The sequence below is a fragment of the Balaenoptera musculus genome, chromosome 16 (genome assembly GCF_009873245.2).
Source record: "Balaenoptera musculus isolate JJ_BM4_2016_0621 chromosome 16, mBalMus1.pri.v3, whole genome shotgun sequence".
Classification (NCBI taxonomy): domain Eukaryota; kingdom Metazoa; phylum Chordata; class Mammalia; order Artiodactyla; family Balaenopteridae; genus Balaenoptera; species Balaenoptera musculus.
Window position 1 is genome coordinate 19,992,083 of NC_045800.1, and position 18,148 is coordinate 20,010,230.

An 18,148-nucleotide genomic window follows, 5' to 3' on the forward strand; every position below is an offset into this window, starting at 1 on the left:
CTTTTCTTGTTCTGTCCTGTATTAAAAGCTAAAATCAGAAAAGTACAAGGAATCACAGAAAAAGTAACATAGGAATGAAAATTGTACCAAATTGGAGGCTGTGGCTTCAGAAAAAGACAGGCCTCTGGGAATTATTATTATGTGGTCTTGCTCCTTACTTATTCTTACCTGGGAGAAAGAAAAAAAAACCAAAACAATACAGATTTACTATGAGGTGTTCATATTTTGCAGTGTAAACATGACTAGGAATATATTTACAATGAATAACTGTAAGATATCTGGGGGGAAAAACAAAGCAGAAATTAAAGCTGTGCAACATGAAACTTTCCTTGAAAAGTTTTCTTCCCTCAAGCCCTCAAGTGCTTGCTAAAAAATTCTGACATTTGGGCTTCCTTGGTGGCGCAGTGGTTGAGAATCTGCCTGCTACTGCAGGGGACATGGGTTCGAGCCCTGGTCTGGGAAGATCCCACATGCCAAGGAGTAACTAGGCCCGTGAGCCACAAATTACTGAGCCTGCGCGCCTGGAGCCTGTGCTCTGCAACAAGAGAGGCCGCGACAGTGAGAGGCCCGCGCACCGCGATGAAGAGTGGCCCCCGCTCGCCGCAACTAGAGAAAGCCCTCGCACAGAAACGAAGACCCAACACAGCCATAAATAAATAAATAAATAAATTTAAATTGTTTAAAAAAAAAAAAAAAAAAAAAAAAAAATTCTGACATTAGTTTCTCATGTACTGGACTTACCTAAAAGTGTTATTTTGGGGGTTCTAAGGTTATTTAGGGTCAGCTACATGCAGGAGAAACGAATGCCAGCATTGTTCAACCCAATACAATATGGAAATTAAGGGGAAATGGGCAAAGGAAAGAGAATAGATTCTCTTCCTAGGAACGAATTAAGGTGGAAATGGAAGGGGAAACCAAGGAATAGCTGGAGGAAGGGACGAAAAGTTGTAGGAAGACTGCACCTCACATCTGTGCCATTTTCATCACACAATATTTTCATACTTTTTGCTTCCAAATATTGTCTTGTGTCCAAGTGTGGCAACATGAAAACAAGATGATGATGAATGGGAAAAATATATTAAAAAAATAAAGATGAGAGAGGAAACTTCCCTGGCCCCCTCTATTTTCCCTGCCCCAAGTGCTTTTTAAAGCATTCTTTAACATCACTGACTCTCAGATATAATTAACACAGAGAGAGAAAATTCTGCCAGGAGGATTTCTTCCTGGATAGGTTCTGTGACTGGTCTGAATTAAGGAAACAACGCAGATAACAAATGGAGAAGAACGCTGGGGTAACTGCAGCCTCTCCCTTAAACATAAGGTTTATATCAGGATGAGGTTGTGGTCCAGCATGCTAGGTTCAGAGAATAAGGCCTGAAAACCAGACTTCTGAGTAAAGGTGAGGAGAGTATAGCTGCCTTTAAGTTGGGATTTTAGAAAAAGGAACTGAAAGACGAAGGACTCACTGAGATGTATGTATTTGCCAGGTGGGCCCATCCAAACAAATCTGCAAGTCTGTATAGGCTGGCAAGTTTACAGCGAGTAAGCTTTTCTCCCTTCATGTACGAGGATGTATCTGTCCCAGGAAGGTCATTGATAGGTGTGACCATGCCGAGACCTAAAAGAGGAAAAATTGTGGAGAAAGATTCAGGTCAAATAATTCCTTACCTGAAAATTAGTTGCCAGGAAGCAGACTGAGTCCGAGAGTGTCCCAGCCTGTAAATGATGATCTGAACCTTATCAGCCCACACAATGTTGCATTAGCTTATCTTCCTTCAGAGAAGTACACTGAGAGCAAAAATACGTATCAGCTATTGCCTTGCTGTTTCATCTAATACTTGTTCGAGAGTGATGTTAGGGAGTCAGGCTCACACCACTGGGGAAAAATGGTCACAGGATCCCAATGGTAAAAGCGTTACTAATACTGAGGTTATTGCTAATTTTATGATGAAAAGATCTCAACAGAAAGCTAGTGTACCTTTCTAATACCTCTTTTGACTTTTATTCAAACAAAAAATATTTAAGAATGCAGTCAAACAGCAGTCTGGTTTCTGCCCTCACCAAGCAACAAAAACTAGTCTTGATCTCTAATGACCCAATTGCTGAATTCAACTTTCGCTCAGTCTTCATTCTCCTGGATCCCATTTCCCACCTCTTTCCTAGACTTCTTTTCCAGGCCTGTGTGGTACTATCATGGACCTCTTTTCCCTTAGCCCTTATGGACTCTTGTTAGGATGCATGGCACATGACAGATAATCAATGTTACAGAAAAAGTGAACCAAACTAGCTCAACATTTTAATTTTCCTGTTGATTCTGATAGAATGTTTCTCCCAAGCTGGAAGAGTGAGCGATTTTGGAACTCATCGTTCTCACCATCCATCCGCCACCCCCGCCATCACCACATTCAAACCTGTTGCTAAGTCTTCTCTCCTCTTCCTTGGCTATGCCCTTCTCACTGATCTCTTCCTTCTTTTACCCGCAACTACTACTTTAGTTCAAGCACTTATATTATAATTCACTTTGGGACTCTTTCAAAGATTCTTTAACCAGTATGTACGTCCCAACATACTGATCCACTTAGGAGTTCTACCCTCACCTTGCACGTTCCCACCATCATGTCTCTTTTCATACCATTCCTCTATTTGTGAAGTATTTGAATTTGTTGAATTCCTGTTTGTAAATCTTTAACCAAAAAGAAAAAAAAGGAAGTAACAAAGGAAGAAAGAGAAGGAAAAGAAAAGTCCCTGACGGTCTGGGACTCTGTGTACCTGCCCTGGTACAGCAGTGAGTTCTGTGCATGTCTCTCTGAGATGTAAAGTGCTTGGACTCAACGCCTTATGATTCTTGGTATCCTTAGTGTTCAGTCCACCAAATTGGTGCTCTCGCTAAAGAACTGTTGAATGAATAAAATGGCCTAAACCCTTTTACACCAAGTTCTAACTGCTCCATCCTTTAAAGTCTGGTTAGTTGAGGCCTCTCTTCTTCCACAAAGTTCTCTCAGTCCACTTCAGCCAACAATCAATTCCAACTCTGAGTTCATGGCAAGATGACTTAGAAAAGGTCATTAGACAATTTCTTACGAGCTGCTTTGTAATTTTTTCCTCTACAGTTACCTTGCAGTTTTAATCTTTTGTGCATTCACTGTATGTCTCCTCAATTCAAATATGCATTTATCTGGGGCAGGGACCACATTTTATAACTATTTTGTAATCCTCACAAAGTCTAATAAATGTCTGGTTGGTATGAAAAAGTAAGAGATCCTAACACTATGTCACTCTAACTATTAGATGTTATCAACTTAAGGACTGAACCAGATCAGAATATGCTGCTAGAAATGTGCAGTGTACAAAGTAGAGATGAAATTACGGTCTTTTAAACTTTACGAAACTGACGTACTGAGGGGAGGTGAAGTAAAGCCCGAGAAAGAATTGGCCATGATGTAATCTGCAATCTGTTGTAATGCTAGTAATCCAGTTGGATTGTGGCCTTTCTTCATCTGTTCTTGAATAAGGCATTCCAGGTCTTCCCGAAAGGCCTGTAATACACAAAAATAATCACTGAGCACATGCATCTCGCTTGGAGCAGAACGACCCAAACATAACTTGCTCTGATGTAATCAGTCTTCTTCCCCCATCCCTCTCTTGAATAGCTTTTATGTACATTATTTTAAAACAAATATAAAACACAAAACAATAAAATTAAAACACTGGAAGAAGAAGCAAGAAGCTTGCTTTCAGGGGAGGGAAAATCATTAGGCATTCTTAATCTCAAAGCAAATGAGCTATTACAACATCTATAATAGACAGGTATAGGTAAAAGCAACTTTGTTAATAATATGCAACTAGAGCACCAAGTACAGACTGATGTAAAAAGAGACCCATTCCTTGCCTAGCAGCTCATTATCTAGGTTAGGATAGAGTTCTTATCTGAATGGGGCATGACTCTGACTATAGCAACTCCCAGCAAAAGTTTTCACTAAGACATAGTAAATCATGGCTTCCATTTTACGGTTTCCATGGCAATTCCGTAGCTCTATAAACTCTGCAAGCAAACTTATAAAAGCTGAGAGCTGATTACTCCCCTTATGCAACACTGTGCTAAAGAAAGAACTTTTCCCCCCAACTTTGGGTACTGTATGTTCCTGTTCTGGAGCGCTGCTTCTCTTTCTTTTCTTTTTTTTTTTTTTTTTGCGGGGGGCAGGGTATGTGTGGCAGAAGCAGTATTTATATAAATAAAAATACTGAACATTAAGAGAAAATTTTCTATTCCAGTAACCCTTGAGTTGCTAATATGATTCATCATTTGAAACATCTCCCAATCCTTCATATTAGTTGAAATAGCTGGTTTTGTATTTCTATCACACCCATCCAACACTTATTTTATTAAATTCATCATTTATTCTCTTGCTCATGTTTATATTCATTCATCTTAAACATGAAGACTCTTGCAATATAAACCATCTAGACCTTGCTCTTCCATTTGAGATTGGTTACATGTATAGCAGAATGCCCTGCTGGAAATTAAATTCAGTTTGTTCCCACTTCACCTAAGAGGGAGAAGGCAGAAAACTGCTTTGGAAACATTACCTCCAAGAGGGGTAGATATAAACACCATGGAGATCACTGGGAAATCCTCCTTAGAAGAGTGACTCTCCTTCAAGTCGCTGAGAGTAGCCCTCCTCTATAAGGCTGGAAATAAGATCTCCTGGAGCAGTTGCTTAGACGTAGCTTTGCTTAGAGGATGGCTGAATACCTCTGAGGTTTTCAGAAGGAAGAACTTTTAAAAATAATTCAAATAATGGCAGAGAAGCCCATGGTGAAAGTGGAAATGTGGTTGTGAGGCTATGAGGTAGTAGTACATATTAGAACCAGTACTGACTCATGCTCGTGTTGCTTTTAGAAAACTTTCTGCTCATACAGCAAATGGATGTTTGAATGATTAATTTTAAAAATACTAGTTGTGACCATATTTGAATTCTGAGTTCATAGAGCAGTTTATACCAGTTAAACATGGTTTTTCTTTTACAAATTCAAGGTTTATTAAATGTAAATTCTTAGCATAATTATAAAAAAATTCTAAACATCTAATTCCATTGACTTTTATCTAGTTCACTTAAATACATGATTTAAACCGGAGAAACTATCGTATAAAATATTCTCTACAAAGACACATTACATTTATCAGAAAACTCCATTAATACATGTCTAAGACCTTGTGAACATAAAATGGTTGTGAGCTGCATATAAGATGGATGGACGCATTCATACTGATGAATAACATGAGTGTTTTACCATGTTTAAGGCTGAAAGGAAAAGAATCTTCCAGATATACTCATTTATCTTTATATAAACTACAGAAAACTTCTAGATACCTGGCAATGGGCCAAAATGCTCTTCTGAAACTTCATCTTCCCTTCAAAACCAAACTCTATTTAAACCTTCCACAGTTCAAAGCAGCTATAACCAATATTCTTTGATTCAGTGCAAAAAAAAAATTTATACCTACTGTATGTATCACAATAGCTCTGAGAAGTAGGCATAATTTATTTTATTGAATGCACCTTATGTTATTCCAGGAAGAATTTAAGGCAGATTCCATAGATTAACATGACACGAAAATAAATTAAATATAGGTAAGAAAAATCAAGCTAACGAGAAAATAGGCATATGAAGGTAAGATAGAGCCAGGAATGAGGTTAAGATACAAAGAGCATACTATAAAATTGTATCATTTGCTAGAGATGGGCCAACTTTTATCTAAAGTCTCCAGCAGCCAACATGAATCAACACAATTGCTCAATATGCTGGTTTACAAGGGTTTTAAGAAAAAAAAACAAAACCCAACTAGTTGCTCAAGAGAATCACGACTATTTATGACCCTGATGAGAAATTTTTGCTGGGTGGATTGAGAAAGCTAAATAAGAGAGGTTGAAAAATTCGTTCACAGAGGTCACAGAGCTGGTAAATGTCAGAGGCAAGGACTCAGGTCAAATGCTTTTTTTATCAGTGAAAATGCTTTTTTTACTTCCATTTATCCCATAGTATGGTGAGTACCATCCTAAAGCTTTGAGATGATCCATGGTGTCACAGAGGAATGTATAAGCCCTTCTGAAATTAATTAAGAAAAAAATATGAATTTCCCCTTTAAGGCTAGTGAATTGCTTCTATGCAGTATAGGAGAAGAAAATAATTTTCAAAGTAAATGAAATGTCCCCAGCCTTTTTATATAGTTGACAGTGCTTCAACAGATATGAATTCTTCTATTCCAAAAGATTTAATATTTTTTTGTCATGAACATTTATAACTCAGTTATTATGTTTCAAATATTTCTAAAATATTGTTCAGATAATTACCTAAGCCATAAAACAGTCAGTATAAAATTTACTAATGATATAAAATTGTTTCAGCTGGTTTTTAAAATTTATCAGTAAACTTAAGCTTTCGTTAAAATAATAAAAATTTTGCTTGTCTTTATGGTGGATAGTTAATCATATTCCTACTAAAATTCAATGATAATAAAATAGTCCTTTACAGCTGATTCATTTGAATCTCACAACAAAGTCCTGAAATAGGCAATGACTTGCTCACGGTTACACAACTAACAAGTAAATGGAATAAAGATTCAAATCTCGAATTCTCAGTTGGGCACAGATATTTGCCTAATTTTATCAGAGATGGGTTCTATCACTGAAACCAAACACAGGCATACCTCGTTTTATTGCACTTCAGTTTATTGCACTTTGCAGATATTGTGTTTTTTACAAATTGAAGGTTTGTGGCAACTCTGAGCCGAGCAAGTCTATCAGTGCCATTTTTCCAATAGCATTATTTTAAAATTAAGGTATGTACATTGTTTTTTTAGACACAATGCTACTGCACACTTAATAGACTACAGCATAGTGTAAATATAACTTTAACATTCACTGGGAAACCAAAAAATTCGTGTGACTCACTTTATTGCAACGCTTGTCTTATTACAGTGGTCTGCAACTGAACCTGAAATATCTCTTAGGTATGCCTGTACAACTAATAAGGCAGCAGGTGTGCTGTGATCAGAAATATGAGTAAACCTCTTAGGCTAGATTAGAGCATTAGGTTATAATGATAGATAAAGCAAAAAAAATTATACAGCAGATCTTGGAGTACCAAAACTTGCCCTCTTATAGCTAGGAATCCTCCCACCAAAGCAGAATGAGAAACTCACTTATAAGCAGGGCAGCAAGATCACATGCTGGGGCTTCTGAAGTCAGATTAAACCAACAATTCCCTAGGGTCTCTACTAGAGAAGAGTCAGGTTAAAATATCAAACAACACATACACATATGTGGTTTTACAGCATAAACCGTCTTCCTTCTCAGATAGAGAAGAACAGAGAAGAGAAGGCAGTTCCTGAATACATGAATACATGAACATGAATAAGGCAGAGTGCCATCGGGGTGATAGATTCTTTAAGGCCTTCAAAAACCAAAATACAGTCTAATGAATTATGATTATAATCTTCAAAGTGTTGTCACAAAAGCATAAAAATGCTTTAAGTTAGTGATATTGTATTTAACCCTATGTATACATTTCCACAAAAACAGTTGTCTACTATGTGCTAGGCACTGCACCACATGATGCTTTTATGTTATTTCATTAAACTGTCACAACCACCATGTGAGGTCCATTTTTACCAACAAGGAAAAGTGAAGCTCAAGTTAAGTGAGTTTCCTAATGTCACATAGCTATTAAGTGGTGGTGAGCCAAGATCCAAAACAAACACTATATGCATATATGCATGTATAAAACATTTATATAAACAGATTAAAACTGGAAATGATGAGAAAATGGGCTGACCTCTAACTTAGGTCACAATAGTCTGGTACTCCAGGATCTCTACAATCAGTTAGGTCAATTTTTGGCTGTATCTCCCATTACTACCTCATGCTCTGGTAGCCTATGAGGTTTGCTGAGTATTCTCTGATCACAACTTGTACTTTTCTATCCTTGCTCACTGTATTTCATCAAATGGAAATGCTGGCTTCTACTGTTCCTCCACCAGATGAATTCTTACCCTTTACTCAACACTCGTCTTAAAATGTCAGCTTCTCCTTGAAGTCTCTCCTTTAATCACCACAGTTAGGAGGGATCTCCATACTTCTTCTCTTCTCACCCCACTTTGAATTATTTTAACATTTGCCTATACTACAATTAGGGTAGCTACCATGATTGTGATTTATTTTTCATACTCTACTATACAGTAATATCTGATGGCTGGGACTGTGTCTTTCACACTTCCAGAGTCTCCTGGACACAATTATTCAGTGCTCAATTATTATAATCGTAAGTTAGAGCTTCTTTTCTATATTTTCCTAGATATAAGGAAAGAATGCAAAGAATCTGATCTCCTCTTGAGTTAATGATAGCAAAGATCCATTTCATAGGTTATTAGCACTGGAATCTGAAGTTCTAGAAAACAGTCTTAACAGTCTGTCACTTGAATGAGAAACTCCTCCTGTGTAATAAGGCTTGTCCATCACCTAATGGGAGAAATTCAGTTTTTTAAAATAAGAAATGAATCTTCACAGAAGGTTATACATTTTTGAAAAGTCATTTAATTCTTCAACTCAAAGAAAATCCTACTTGAAAACTTGGTTTGTCCCCAGAACATTATAGTTTGGACAGCTCTCTCATCAAACACATGTCCAAAAAAGTGTGGTTAAAAAAAAAAAAATCACTAGGTGAAAAACAAAATGTTTAAGTTAGAGAGAGGGTGCCTGCCTTTAAAGCCTTCTCTGAATCTCACCCGTTTCATTTGATACTTCTCCTGTCAATGTTGAAGGAGTGATCCTGTAAACTTTGAATTCATAAAGGTATGGATAAAAATAAACTTGTAAAAACACAAAAGATTCAGAGATTTGAGATTCATGTAAGGTCAGAGTATACTTTAAGTATACTCTTAAAGTATATACTTTAAGTATATACATATTCATGTATACTATACACCAAAAGTAGGAGTAATTTGAAACATCAGATCTTAAGGCTTCTGCATCTAAGATCAGAACTTTCAGGAGAAAGTGGCAATAGATGAAAGATTTTTTATTTTTAAATCACAGAAAAGAGAACCAATTTGATAAAAGAAACTGACTTGATGTGATTATTTTGGTTAAGGCTAAAAAAAATTACATAGACTGACCTATAAGTAATGTCTAACTTACGAAAATCAGTTAACAGAATACTGATAAGTATCAGAACTGGATTTTAAATATCCGCATCTGGATGTTCTACCTCATAATAATTACTAGAAAGAAAAACTGGAGCAAAAAGAAAAACAGATTACGGACTTGCTGCTCCCAAGGCACCCTGCAATTATGTTCTTAGATCTCTCCTAAAGTGAGATTAGGAGCATAACAAACTTACTTAGAATTTCTCCATTAAGAAATGTATTCATTTGGAAATAGATTACCACTGGTCCTGTTGAAAGGAGAAAACACAAATAAACCAATTTTTCTTCTGGATGATCTTTCTCCTCTATCTATGTGTCTCAATTAATATAAAGCTAAAGGTTAGAATAATATCTTTTCTTAAAGCTGGTATGAAATAAAAATGCAAACAAAGTTAATAAAGAATACTTGCATCTGCAACTTCCGAAGTGACCAGATAAATCATGGTAATTTTGACCAACTATTCTAACTGAGGTGATCTGTTAACATTTTAGGCCTTGATTACAGTGATATTCTAACATGTATATGGCTTTGAAGTTTCTGCTACCTTTAAAATAAGTTTGAAGCATTACACACTGCCCTTTTATTAAGAAATGTTAGTGTGTCATGTGCCTGAGCAATCACCACCTACACTCCTATTGTCCTATCTTTCAGAGTAACATTACACACTTCTGTTAACAAGTCTAAATTGCTTCTTATAGTGATATGGCTTAAGAACGTTCATTCTTTTTCTGAAACCCACCAACTGATTGTCATTTAAGCAGTCAAGTTCAGTAGGAGCTTGTTGGACAACATTCAAGTGTTTAATGACTCAAAGCCCACTCAGCTATTCATATATCCATCCATCCACGTATTCAGAATTTACTAAATATCTACTATGCACAATGTGCTGTTAGTTTTCAACTTACATGATTCTTTAACTTTGATGAGGTCCATCATTTAATTCTAACAGTTTGCCCTGGACACTTCATTCCGAGACAAGGGCAATCATATATATGTCATCAGAGACATATATATGAGGAATATATTGGTCAAAGAAAACTTATGGATTCTCCCTAGTGCATTAACAAAATCTCTAGCTAAACAAGTTTACTCGCCAGCCCTTAATTTCTAAGACAAATACTTTCTTAAAAAAAAAAAAAAAAAAAGACAAAAGGCCGTGAAATTCCTAGAAAGAAGTAATAACTTGGAGTTAGGATGAGACAAATTGCTCGCATTTTCTCAGCTCAAGGCAATAAGGTGTCATGCTTGTTATCCAAATTTACAGACACCAAAATGTCTTATGATTCGAAACTCTTCTTGAGTTGGGTTGAATTAACTTGAGCAAGAGAATTTGAAGAAGAATGAAACAATAATATATGAGTGGAATTTTTTCATAGTTATTGAATGCTTTAAGTGGTACAGCCTAGTGGGTAAGGGTGTGAGCTTTGGAGTTTACATACAGACCCCACCATTTAACTAAGCTTGTAAAAACTTCTGCAAGGTGTTTAATGCCTCTAAGTTTCAGTTTATTCCACTGTAAACTAGGGATAGTAATACTTCTTTGATTGAGTTGTTTTGAGGATTAAATAGGATTTGATACATAATAGGTGCCTGGTACATAGTAAGTGCTTTAAAAAAAAGTATTATACTTTGCTTTTATTAGTTTCTCTCCTGATTTCCTTTCTTCCCAAATGAACTCAGCAATTAAAATAGAAGGATTACAAATTTGTTTCTTACAAACATGAATTAGTAATACCTTTGATTTTGATCTTTATTGGTTATGGGTTTTGTCTAACAGAATGAACCCCAATATCCACAGGAGACACACAAAGGTTTTAAGAAGATTATATTCACAGAAACATTACAAGCTTGGACTTAAAGAAACAAAGAGAGTACAAAAAGGAAAGAGGTCTTTGAACTCTAAAACCTCTACAAGAAGGAAACAGGGTGAGAAAAATACACAGTTGCAAACACAGGCTACCTTTTAAGGAAAAGGAAGGATGATTCAGAGAGTGGAACCAAAAGCTCAGAGGGCAGAGCCAAGAACTAGGGAGACTGATTCCTACTAAGTAGAAGGACTGAGTCTTCATCAAGGGAACTGCCGAACATTTGCCCAGACGAATTTCAGAATTGCTATGGACCAGTGACTTCTTTGTACTCCCAATTTTCTCCCTTTTTGAACAGGAATGTCTATAGCAGTTATCTTTGCCTGTCCTACCACTGGGTGTGTGTGGGGCAGATAACTTGTCTCTTTAGTTCTCCGGTCTATAGACTGAGAGGAACTGTACTTAAGAAATTACACTTGAGTATCATCTATACCTGGACCATATTTAGATGATGATATTCTGGATTCAGGCTAATGTTGTAATGGGATGAAACTTTTGCAGGGGTGTTAGGAGATGGTGAGTGTATTTTGCATGTGGAAGGAAGGTAAATAAACTGTGGCAGACTGTGATACTTTTAAAATACATTATGATCAGACAGTGGACAATCCTCCCCTCAAAAGGTGGAGCTTAATTCCTCTCCCCTTGAGTATGGGTTGAACTTAGTGACTCACTTCTAACTAATAAATATGGTGGAAGTGATGGTGTTCAATGTCTGAGATTAGGTCATAAAAGGCATTGCAGGCTCCTCTTTGCTCTCAGATACTTCCTCTGGGGGAGAACACTCAAACAGCCTCAGGTTAAGGTCCATGTGGCAAGGAACTGTAGCCTTTTGCTGACAGTCTTGTGAGTGACCCATCTTAAGACCAGAAACTTCCACCCCAGTCAAGCCTTCAGATGCAGCAGCCCTGACTGATGTCTTGACTGCAACTTTATGAGAAACCTTAAGCCAGATCCACTCAGCTAAGCTGCTCCTGAATTCCTGACCCACAGAAATGACAAGCTATTAAAAGCTTGTTGTTTTAAGCTGCTAGGTTTTGTTATTCAGCAATACAGGCCACCATATATCATCTCCTGTGGTGAAAAGTTTGTTGTATTAAAAGAAATTTGAAAGCCATTGTCCTAAAACATGGCAGAAAGACAAAATGTATATACTTTTCCAAGTCTTTCACAAACAAGATTTTAAATTCACTAGCAAAGATCTAGGAAAAAAATGATCAATCCACAATTCTTTTAAATTTTCTTTGTTTCTCTCTGGGCTAAAAGTTATCACTCTTGCTATATGAACATGGAAATGACAATCTATATACCTGCCCTTTCCCATTCTTTCATTAAGTTCCCCTGGGCATAAGTAAAATTGATACTCTTAAGCCAATCTACAAGTAGCAATACACAAGTAAAAACATTAGGTAATCTCCTCACTGTTATACTGTCTTTAGTTTAGTGGAGAAATTATTTTTTAAAAACCCTGGCATAGAAATGTAGTTTGGTACTTTTTCCTTTTAAACTTTAGTTAGAATTGAATGGTCCTCTTTGGAGCACTTTCCAAAGAAGTCTCAATATGTAATAATCTTGAACAAAATCTGAACTTCATCTCATTCTTTCAGTTACTTTATTCTATATATCACCATAATCCTTTGGCTAATGAGTTTGTTCTTCAAGTGGAGTTTCTTTATAGAAGGAAATATATCTATATAATTAGCATGCTCTTCAAGTATTTATAAACATAGAAACTAGTCTGCATAAAAGAAGGCACTGAACTTTTAGTCCCTCATGATGAATTTTCTGGTTAGTCTCCTTTTCATTGGGAAAAGGTTTCTTTAAGGGTTTATTTAAAGGATAGCTTTACATTTAAGCTATACTTAAATTCCTCAAAGCTTGCCTTGCTTTTATAACTTGTACTTGCTTTTATCTAGGCCACTGATATAGGGGAATTACTCAGGAGTGGAATTCCCCTTTGGCTTTGGACTCAGCCTCTGTGATTAAATCCACAAGGACACAACAAAAATGATTCACCAGGGCCACCTCAGGCAGTTCTATGTCTTGGTGTTTATTTCAGTGCCTAAGTTGGAAATCTAATATAACCCCAACCTGGGCATCATGTGTCTATGTATGCTGAACTCTGTCTTAAGGGGCCCATGATCTTCATTATACATAAAGCTATGAATTCATTTTGCATGTTAAATCAAGCTGTTCACTCATTTTCTAAAACTTATATGTGACCTTTACAATTCCACTAAAGGTTTGTAAGAAACTTAACAAATCACTTGAATATGATTTACAAAGTCTGGATATTACTGTGCGGACAGAATTTTCAGCTTGAGTTAAGGTTAGAATCCATGTTTAATCTAGTTAGTTTGGTGCGTATGCACATATGTGTGCCTACATTAGGTGTATGTAACATTAGGCTGCCAAATCACAGACATCCTCATGAACCTTAAGTCTTCCTACGCTGCTCTGAGTGTCAAGATACCCAAAGGAAGAAGAAAGTATGTTCATGGGGTGTATCTATTTCTTGGTTCCTAACACTTCACTCATACCTTTATTTTCTTCACAGATATTCAGTCTGTAATGGGCATCCTTGAGTTCAGTAGCATCTTTTGCCCTCCTTTAATGAAACATTACACTCAGAAATCACTCAAGAAAATTTATCCCACCAAGACGATACTAGTTTATTATTAAAGCCTTGCAAATTATATTTATAAATTAGGTGCTTATTTTGCCTCTGAAAGATTGGGGACAACTAGTCACTCTTCCTCCACCCCTCTTCTAACCTGAGAGTATCACTGTATTAAGGTTTCCAAAGAGGAAGAAAAATTATAGCCTTCAAATTATTTTGACTCACCGGACTTTGCAAGATCTGAGTAACTCGTTTCCTCTGCTCCATCATATTGAAGTCTTGCCGTAGATCAGGAGACATGTTCCTCTCCCTTATGTATTCTGGGTCATTTTCATTGATGCGGTCAAAATACCTCTCTTTGTGAGGCACGCTGGGAGGAGGAGGAGTAGTGACCACGCCTTGGCTAGCATCTGAACTCATGCTTCAAGTCTGCAATTCTCCTTGCTATCTGCATTAATAAACACAAAGTAGGACATTCATAATAAATTCATTATTAAATTCAAATTTTACATAGGTCATGCAGCACTTTTTTTTTTTTTTGCCCTCAGAGTAACAGTGGCAACTTTCTTTAAAAAGTAGCTTTTCAAAAAATATTAGAACAATTTTTTAAGGTAAAAATATCTTAGATTACAATGCTAAATTGGAAATTGATATTTTCAGAGCTAGTGGAAACTTGTGGTTCAATTATAATAATGTCATCAACTGCTATATGAATTTTTTAAAGGAGCAATGATCAAAATATCCAAAAGTAAAATATCACACCTAAGACAGCAAATTTTCACAATTAGTGATTACTGTTAGTGGAGATTCTCTTTCCTCTCTTACTCATGCTTTTACGTTAGACCAAACTCTGGCTATATTTAATGATCACTATTTTATAGTGAATGTAGTTTTAGTTTATTAACACATGAGAGAAACACAGTTGTAAGCTTTTCAAATGATTCAATAAGTTCCAGGGAAAATGTAGGAATTACTAAGTTTGCCAGACTATATAACTTTAGCAGATAGTGCTTCAAATCCAAGTAAGAAAAAATAAAAAGCCATTCAGAAACCACAGGAACAGCTGATTCATTTAATTATTACTGACACTTAGGATAATCCTTGACTTTATGCCAGGGAAACAAATTCATTTGGGCTTTGCTACAGCTGAGCACCTAATCAACCAACTATAGCTAGATCAACAGGACAGTTATTTAACATCCATCCCCAGCCCCAGGCTGTGATGGCTTGTGCTAGAAGTTGATGAAGTCATCTAACCTGGTGCTTCTCAGATTGTCTGTGGTGAAGGACTTTCTCCAATTTGCTGTAAACCAGTATTTTTGTAAAATACAAAATAATGCATTTAGATGTCACGGCAACGTCAAACTGCACGAAGTTTCTAAACACTTAATATTATATTCTGTACTTATCACGGACTGCAGTCTGCAGACTGGCACCGGATCCTGGACCACATTTAGAGTATCACTGACCTAGCAGAGAGTAACAGACACTGCACACTGAAGGAATGCTTCCTCTAACTTTTAGATGTGATTTGGCAAAAGCCTAAATCAAGAGAACAGGACACCACACTCCTTAAAATAGTTTACTGCTAGCAGATAAAAATTTCAAGGAGAATGAAAGTTTTTAAAAAAGCAAACAAACAAACTCACATATATTAGTAAATGTCATGCTGCTCTGGCCAAGTACAGACTAAGTGGGTACTCAATAAATGGGACATCAATTAATAAAGAAATCAATTCTGTTTAGTTTACCACACTAGGTCACTGGCTATGAATAAGTCATTTTTAAAAAAGAGACTCCACAAATATTGCCTTCAGTTGGATTTTAACCTATTCCTCAACCCCAAAAAGCTCTATTTAGCCTAATGGAGGAACAGAGTTAGATAATAAGCTTATGTCTAACTGAATTTGCTGATGCTTATAAACTAATTTTATTAAAACACAGCGAAAAGCAAGGAACTGTTGTAGTAGATTCATTTTGTTGTCCCAGCACTGGTTTAAGAAACTGATAATAGAAACATTGATAAGTAAAAGCTTAGAGTTTAAAGAACTCTTGATGAATGCATTTTTAGATGAGTAAGGTAAAGAGGAAAATATATCTAACCACCCATTTTAATAATAAAAGAACGTATTATATACATGTAACACTTTATATGGTTTATACCATGCTCTTACACCTTTCTATCTTATTTTACCTTTGCAACTACACAATGAGATAGAGGTTAATAATCTGGAGGTTCAGGGGATTAAACATCCTGACAAAAATCACACTGCTTATGTCATAGGCAATATTCAAAGCCACAATTTCTGCCTCCTAGTCCACTTTACAATGAAACATATCATAAAACATAAGAAGCCTACAAAATTTTGAGACTTTTCGTCTACATTCTGTCCTAAATATTAAACAATTCAGAGTTTATAGAATCTGTCAAAATTGAGGAAATGACACCAAAAAGGGGAAATAGGATTAGAAATGACTCAAAACACTCTGACCTTTTTAAAACTTCAAAAGCTCATTATTGAACAGACTTGTGGTTGCCAAGAGGGAGAGCGGTGGGGGAGGGATGGATTAGGAGTCTGGGATTAGCAGATGCAAACTATTATATATAAAATGGATAAACAACAAGGTCCTACTGTATAGCACAGGGAACTGTATTCAATGTCCTATGATAAACCATAACGGAAAAGAATATGAGAAAGAATGTATATATATATGTATAACTGAATCACTTTGCTGTACAGTAGAAATTAACACAACATTGTAAATCAACCATACTTCAATAAATTTTTTTTTAAAAAGCTTATTTAGCATGGCTTTTTAATACAAGAAGTTTCAAAGTTTTATGTACTTGGAATAAGAATTGAGAATTTATAAGAAGGATATAGAAATAAAGAATAAGAACACTAGTTTGCCATTTTGGTGCTCTTCTATACCTAGATACTCAACACTAAGAGTTTTACACAGATTTTTAAGCCAATCATAAGCAACAACTGATTATTTGCAATTTTACATACCGAATACTACAGACTGAAGTGTTATTTCAAGCCTGGAAAAAACTTAGGATCCACAAGATTATCTGAAATAAACATAATTCAGAAAAAAAATAAGGGAAGCTTTCAGCATTATTTACAACAACCAAGACATGCAAACAACCTAAGTGTCCATCCACAGACGGATGGATAAAGAAAATGTGAAACACACACACAATGAAATATTACTCAGCCATAAAAAAGAAGGCAATTCTGCCACTTGCAACAACATGGATGGACCTAGATGGCATTATGCTAAGTCAAGTAAGTCATACAAAGAGAAATACCATATGATCTCACTTATATGTAGAATTTAAAAACATAAGACTTATAGAAACAGAGAGTATAATGGTGGTTGCCAAGGGCTGAGGGGTGGGGGAAATGGGGAGATGTAGGTCAAAGGGTACAAACTTTCAGTTATAAGTTCCAGGGATCTAAGGTACAGCAGGATGACTATAGTAACAATACTGTATTATATATTTGAAAGCTGTTATGAAAGTAGAACTTTAATGTTCTCACCATAACAACAACAAAATAAGTATGTGATGTAAGGCTGTGTTAACTAACCTTATTATGGTATTTCACTATACATGTATCAAATCATCACATTGTACACCTTAAACATATACAATGTTATGTGAATTATATCTCAATTATATAGTTACCCATAAGACACATATCACCAAATACCATTATGGAAGATTAGGATACCAAAAGGAAAAGACTAAAGAATTTTTACTCAACCTAATAAATTTGCTTATACAATATAAAAATAAGTGGTTTCTATGCTTAGAGAGAACTCCTAAATTAGTCTGAAATAATGATAAATGGGCCACAGTTAAATAACGTGCTGTATATAAATATATGTCAGAGGTCCTCCTTCCTTCCTTCAAAAATATTTATTGAGCATCTACTATGTGCCAGGCCTTGTACTAAAGGTATGGATGGAATGTTGAATCAAATCCTTCTGGGAGCTCCTAGAGTAGCTCAGAGGTGTCTATAACCCAATGAAAAGGATTCTATCCATCACAAGGGGAAGCTTCCTAGAGAACATAACATTTTCTCACACTAAGGAAGGTACAGGCCCAGGGAAACAGCAATGTGCCAGGGAATAAAGTTAGCAATGGGATAAACAGCACATCTTACAGAAGCAATTGCTTAAAGATTTGGTTAAAAATCAGTCCTACAGGTAACTTAAAGCATTTAAATACATTATTGTTATAATAAAAATTTACATGAGTTTTAAAGAAACAGGTGAATTTCACACTTGCTTAGAAGGCAATGCAAACTTACTAACAGACTGATAAGGCAAGCCAAGTAGTAATTTCCTACCATTTCTCAGAATTTCGTACAATATCAAGTGAAAAATTGGGTTTCCAAAGTGAAAACTTTAAACTTAATGATTACTCTAGTAATCATTACTTATTAATG

At 35.9% G+C, this 18,148-nt stretch overlaps 1 protein-coding gene across 7 annotated transcripts in view; it reads right to left on the reverse strand.

Moving 5' to 3' along the window:
* The window catches only part of ADD3 (adducin 3), a 128,764-nt gene that overhangs the window by 13,732 nt on the left and 96,884 nt on the right, over positions 1 to 18,148 (reverse strand). For 6 of the 7 annotated variants that reach the window (XM_036828722.1, XM_036828727.1, XM_036828721.1 and 3 more), the window contains exons 2-5: positions 13,914 to 14,136; positions 3,398 to 3,536; positions 1,467 to 1,618; positions 88 to 168 (exon numbers count right to left, since the gene is read on the reverse strand). In XM_036828722.1, the coding sequence (XP_036684617.1) occupies positions 88 to 168; positions 1,467 to 1,618; positions 3,398 to 3,536; positions 13,914 to 14,108 (567 nt within the window). In that variant the 5' untranslated portion in view covers positions 14,109 to 14,136. Of the gene's footprint in view, positions 1 to 87; positions 169 to 1,466; positions 1,619 to 3,397; positions 3,537 to 13,913; positions 14,137 to 16,702; positions 16,765 to 18,148 lie in introns of those variants that run through there. The other variant, XM_036828724.1, reaches the window with a different exon arrangement.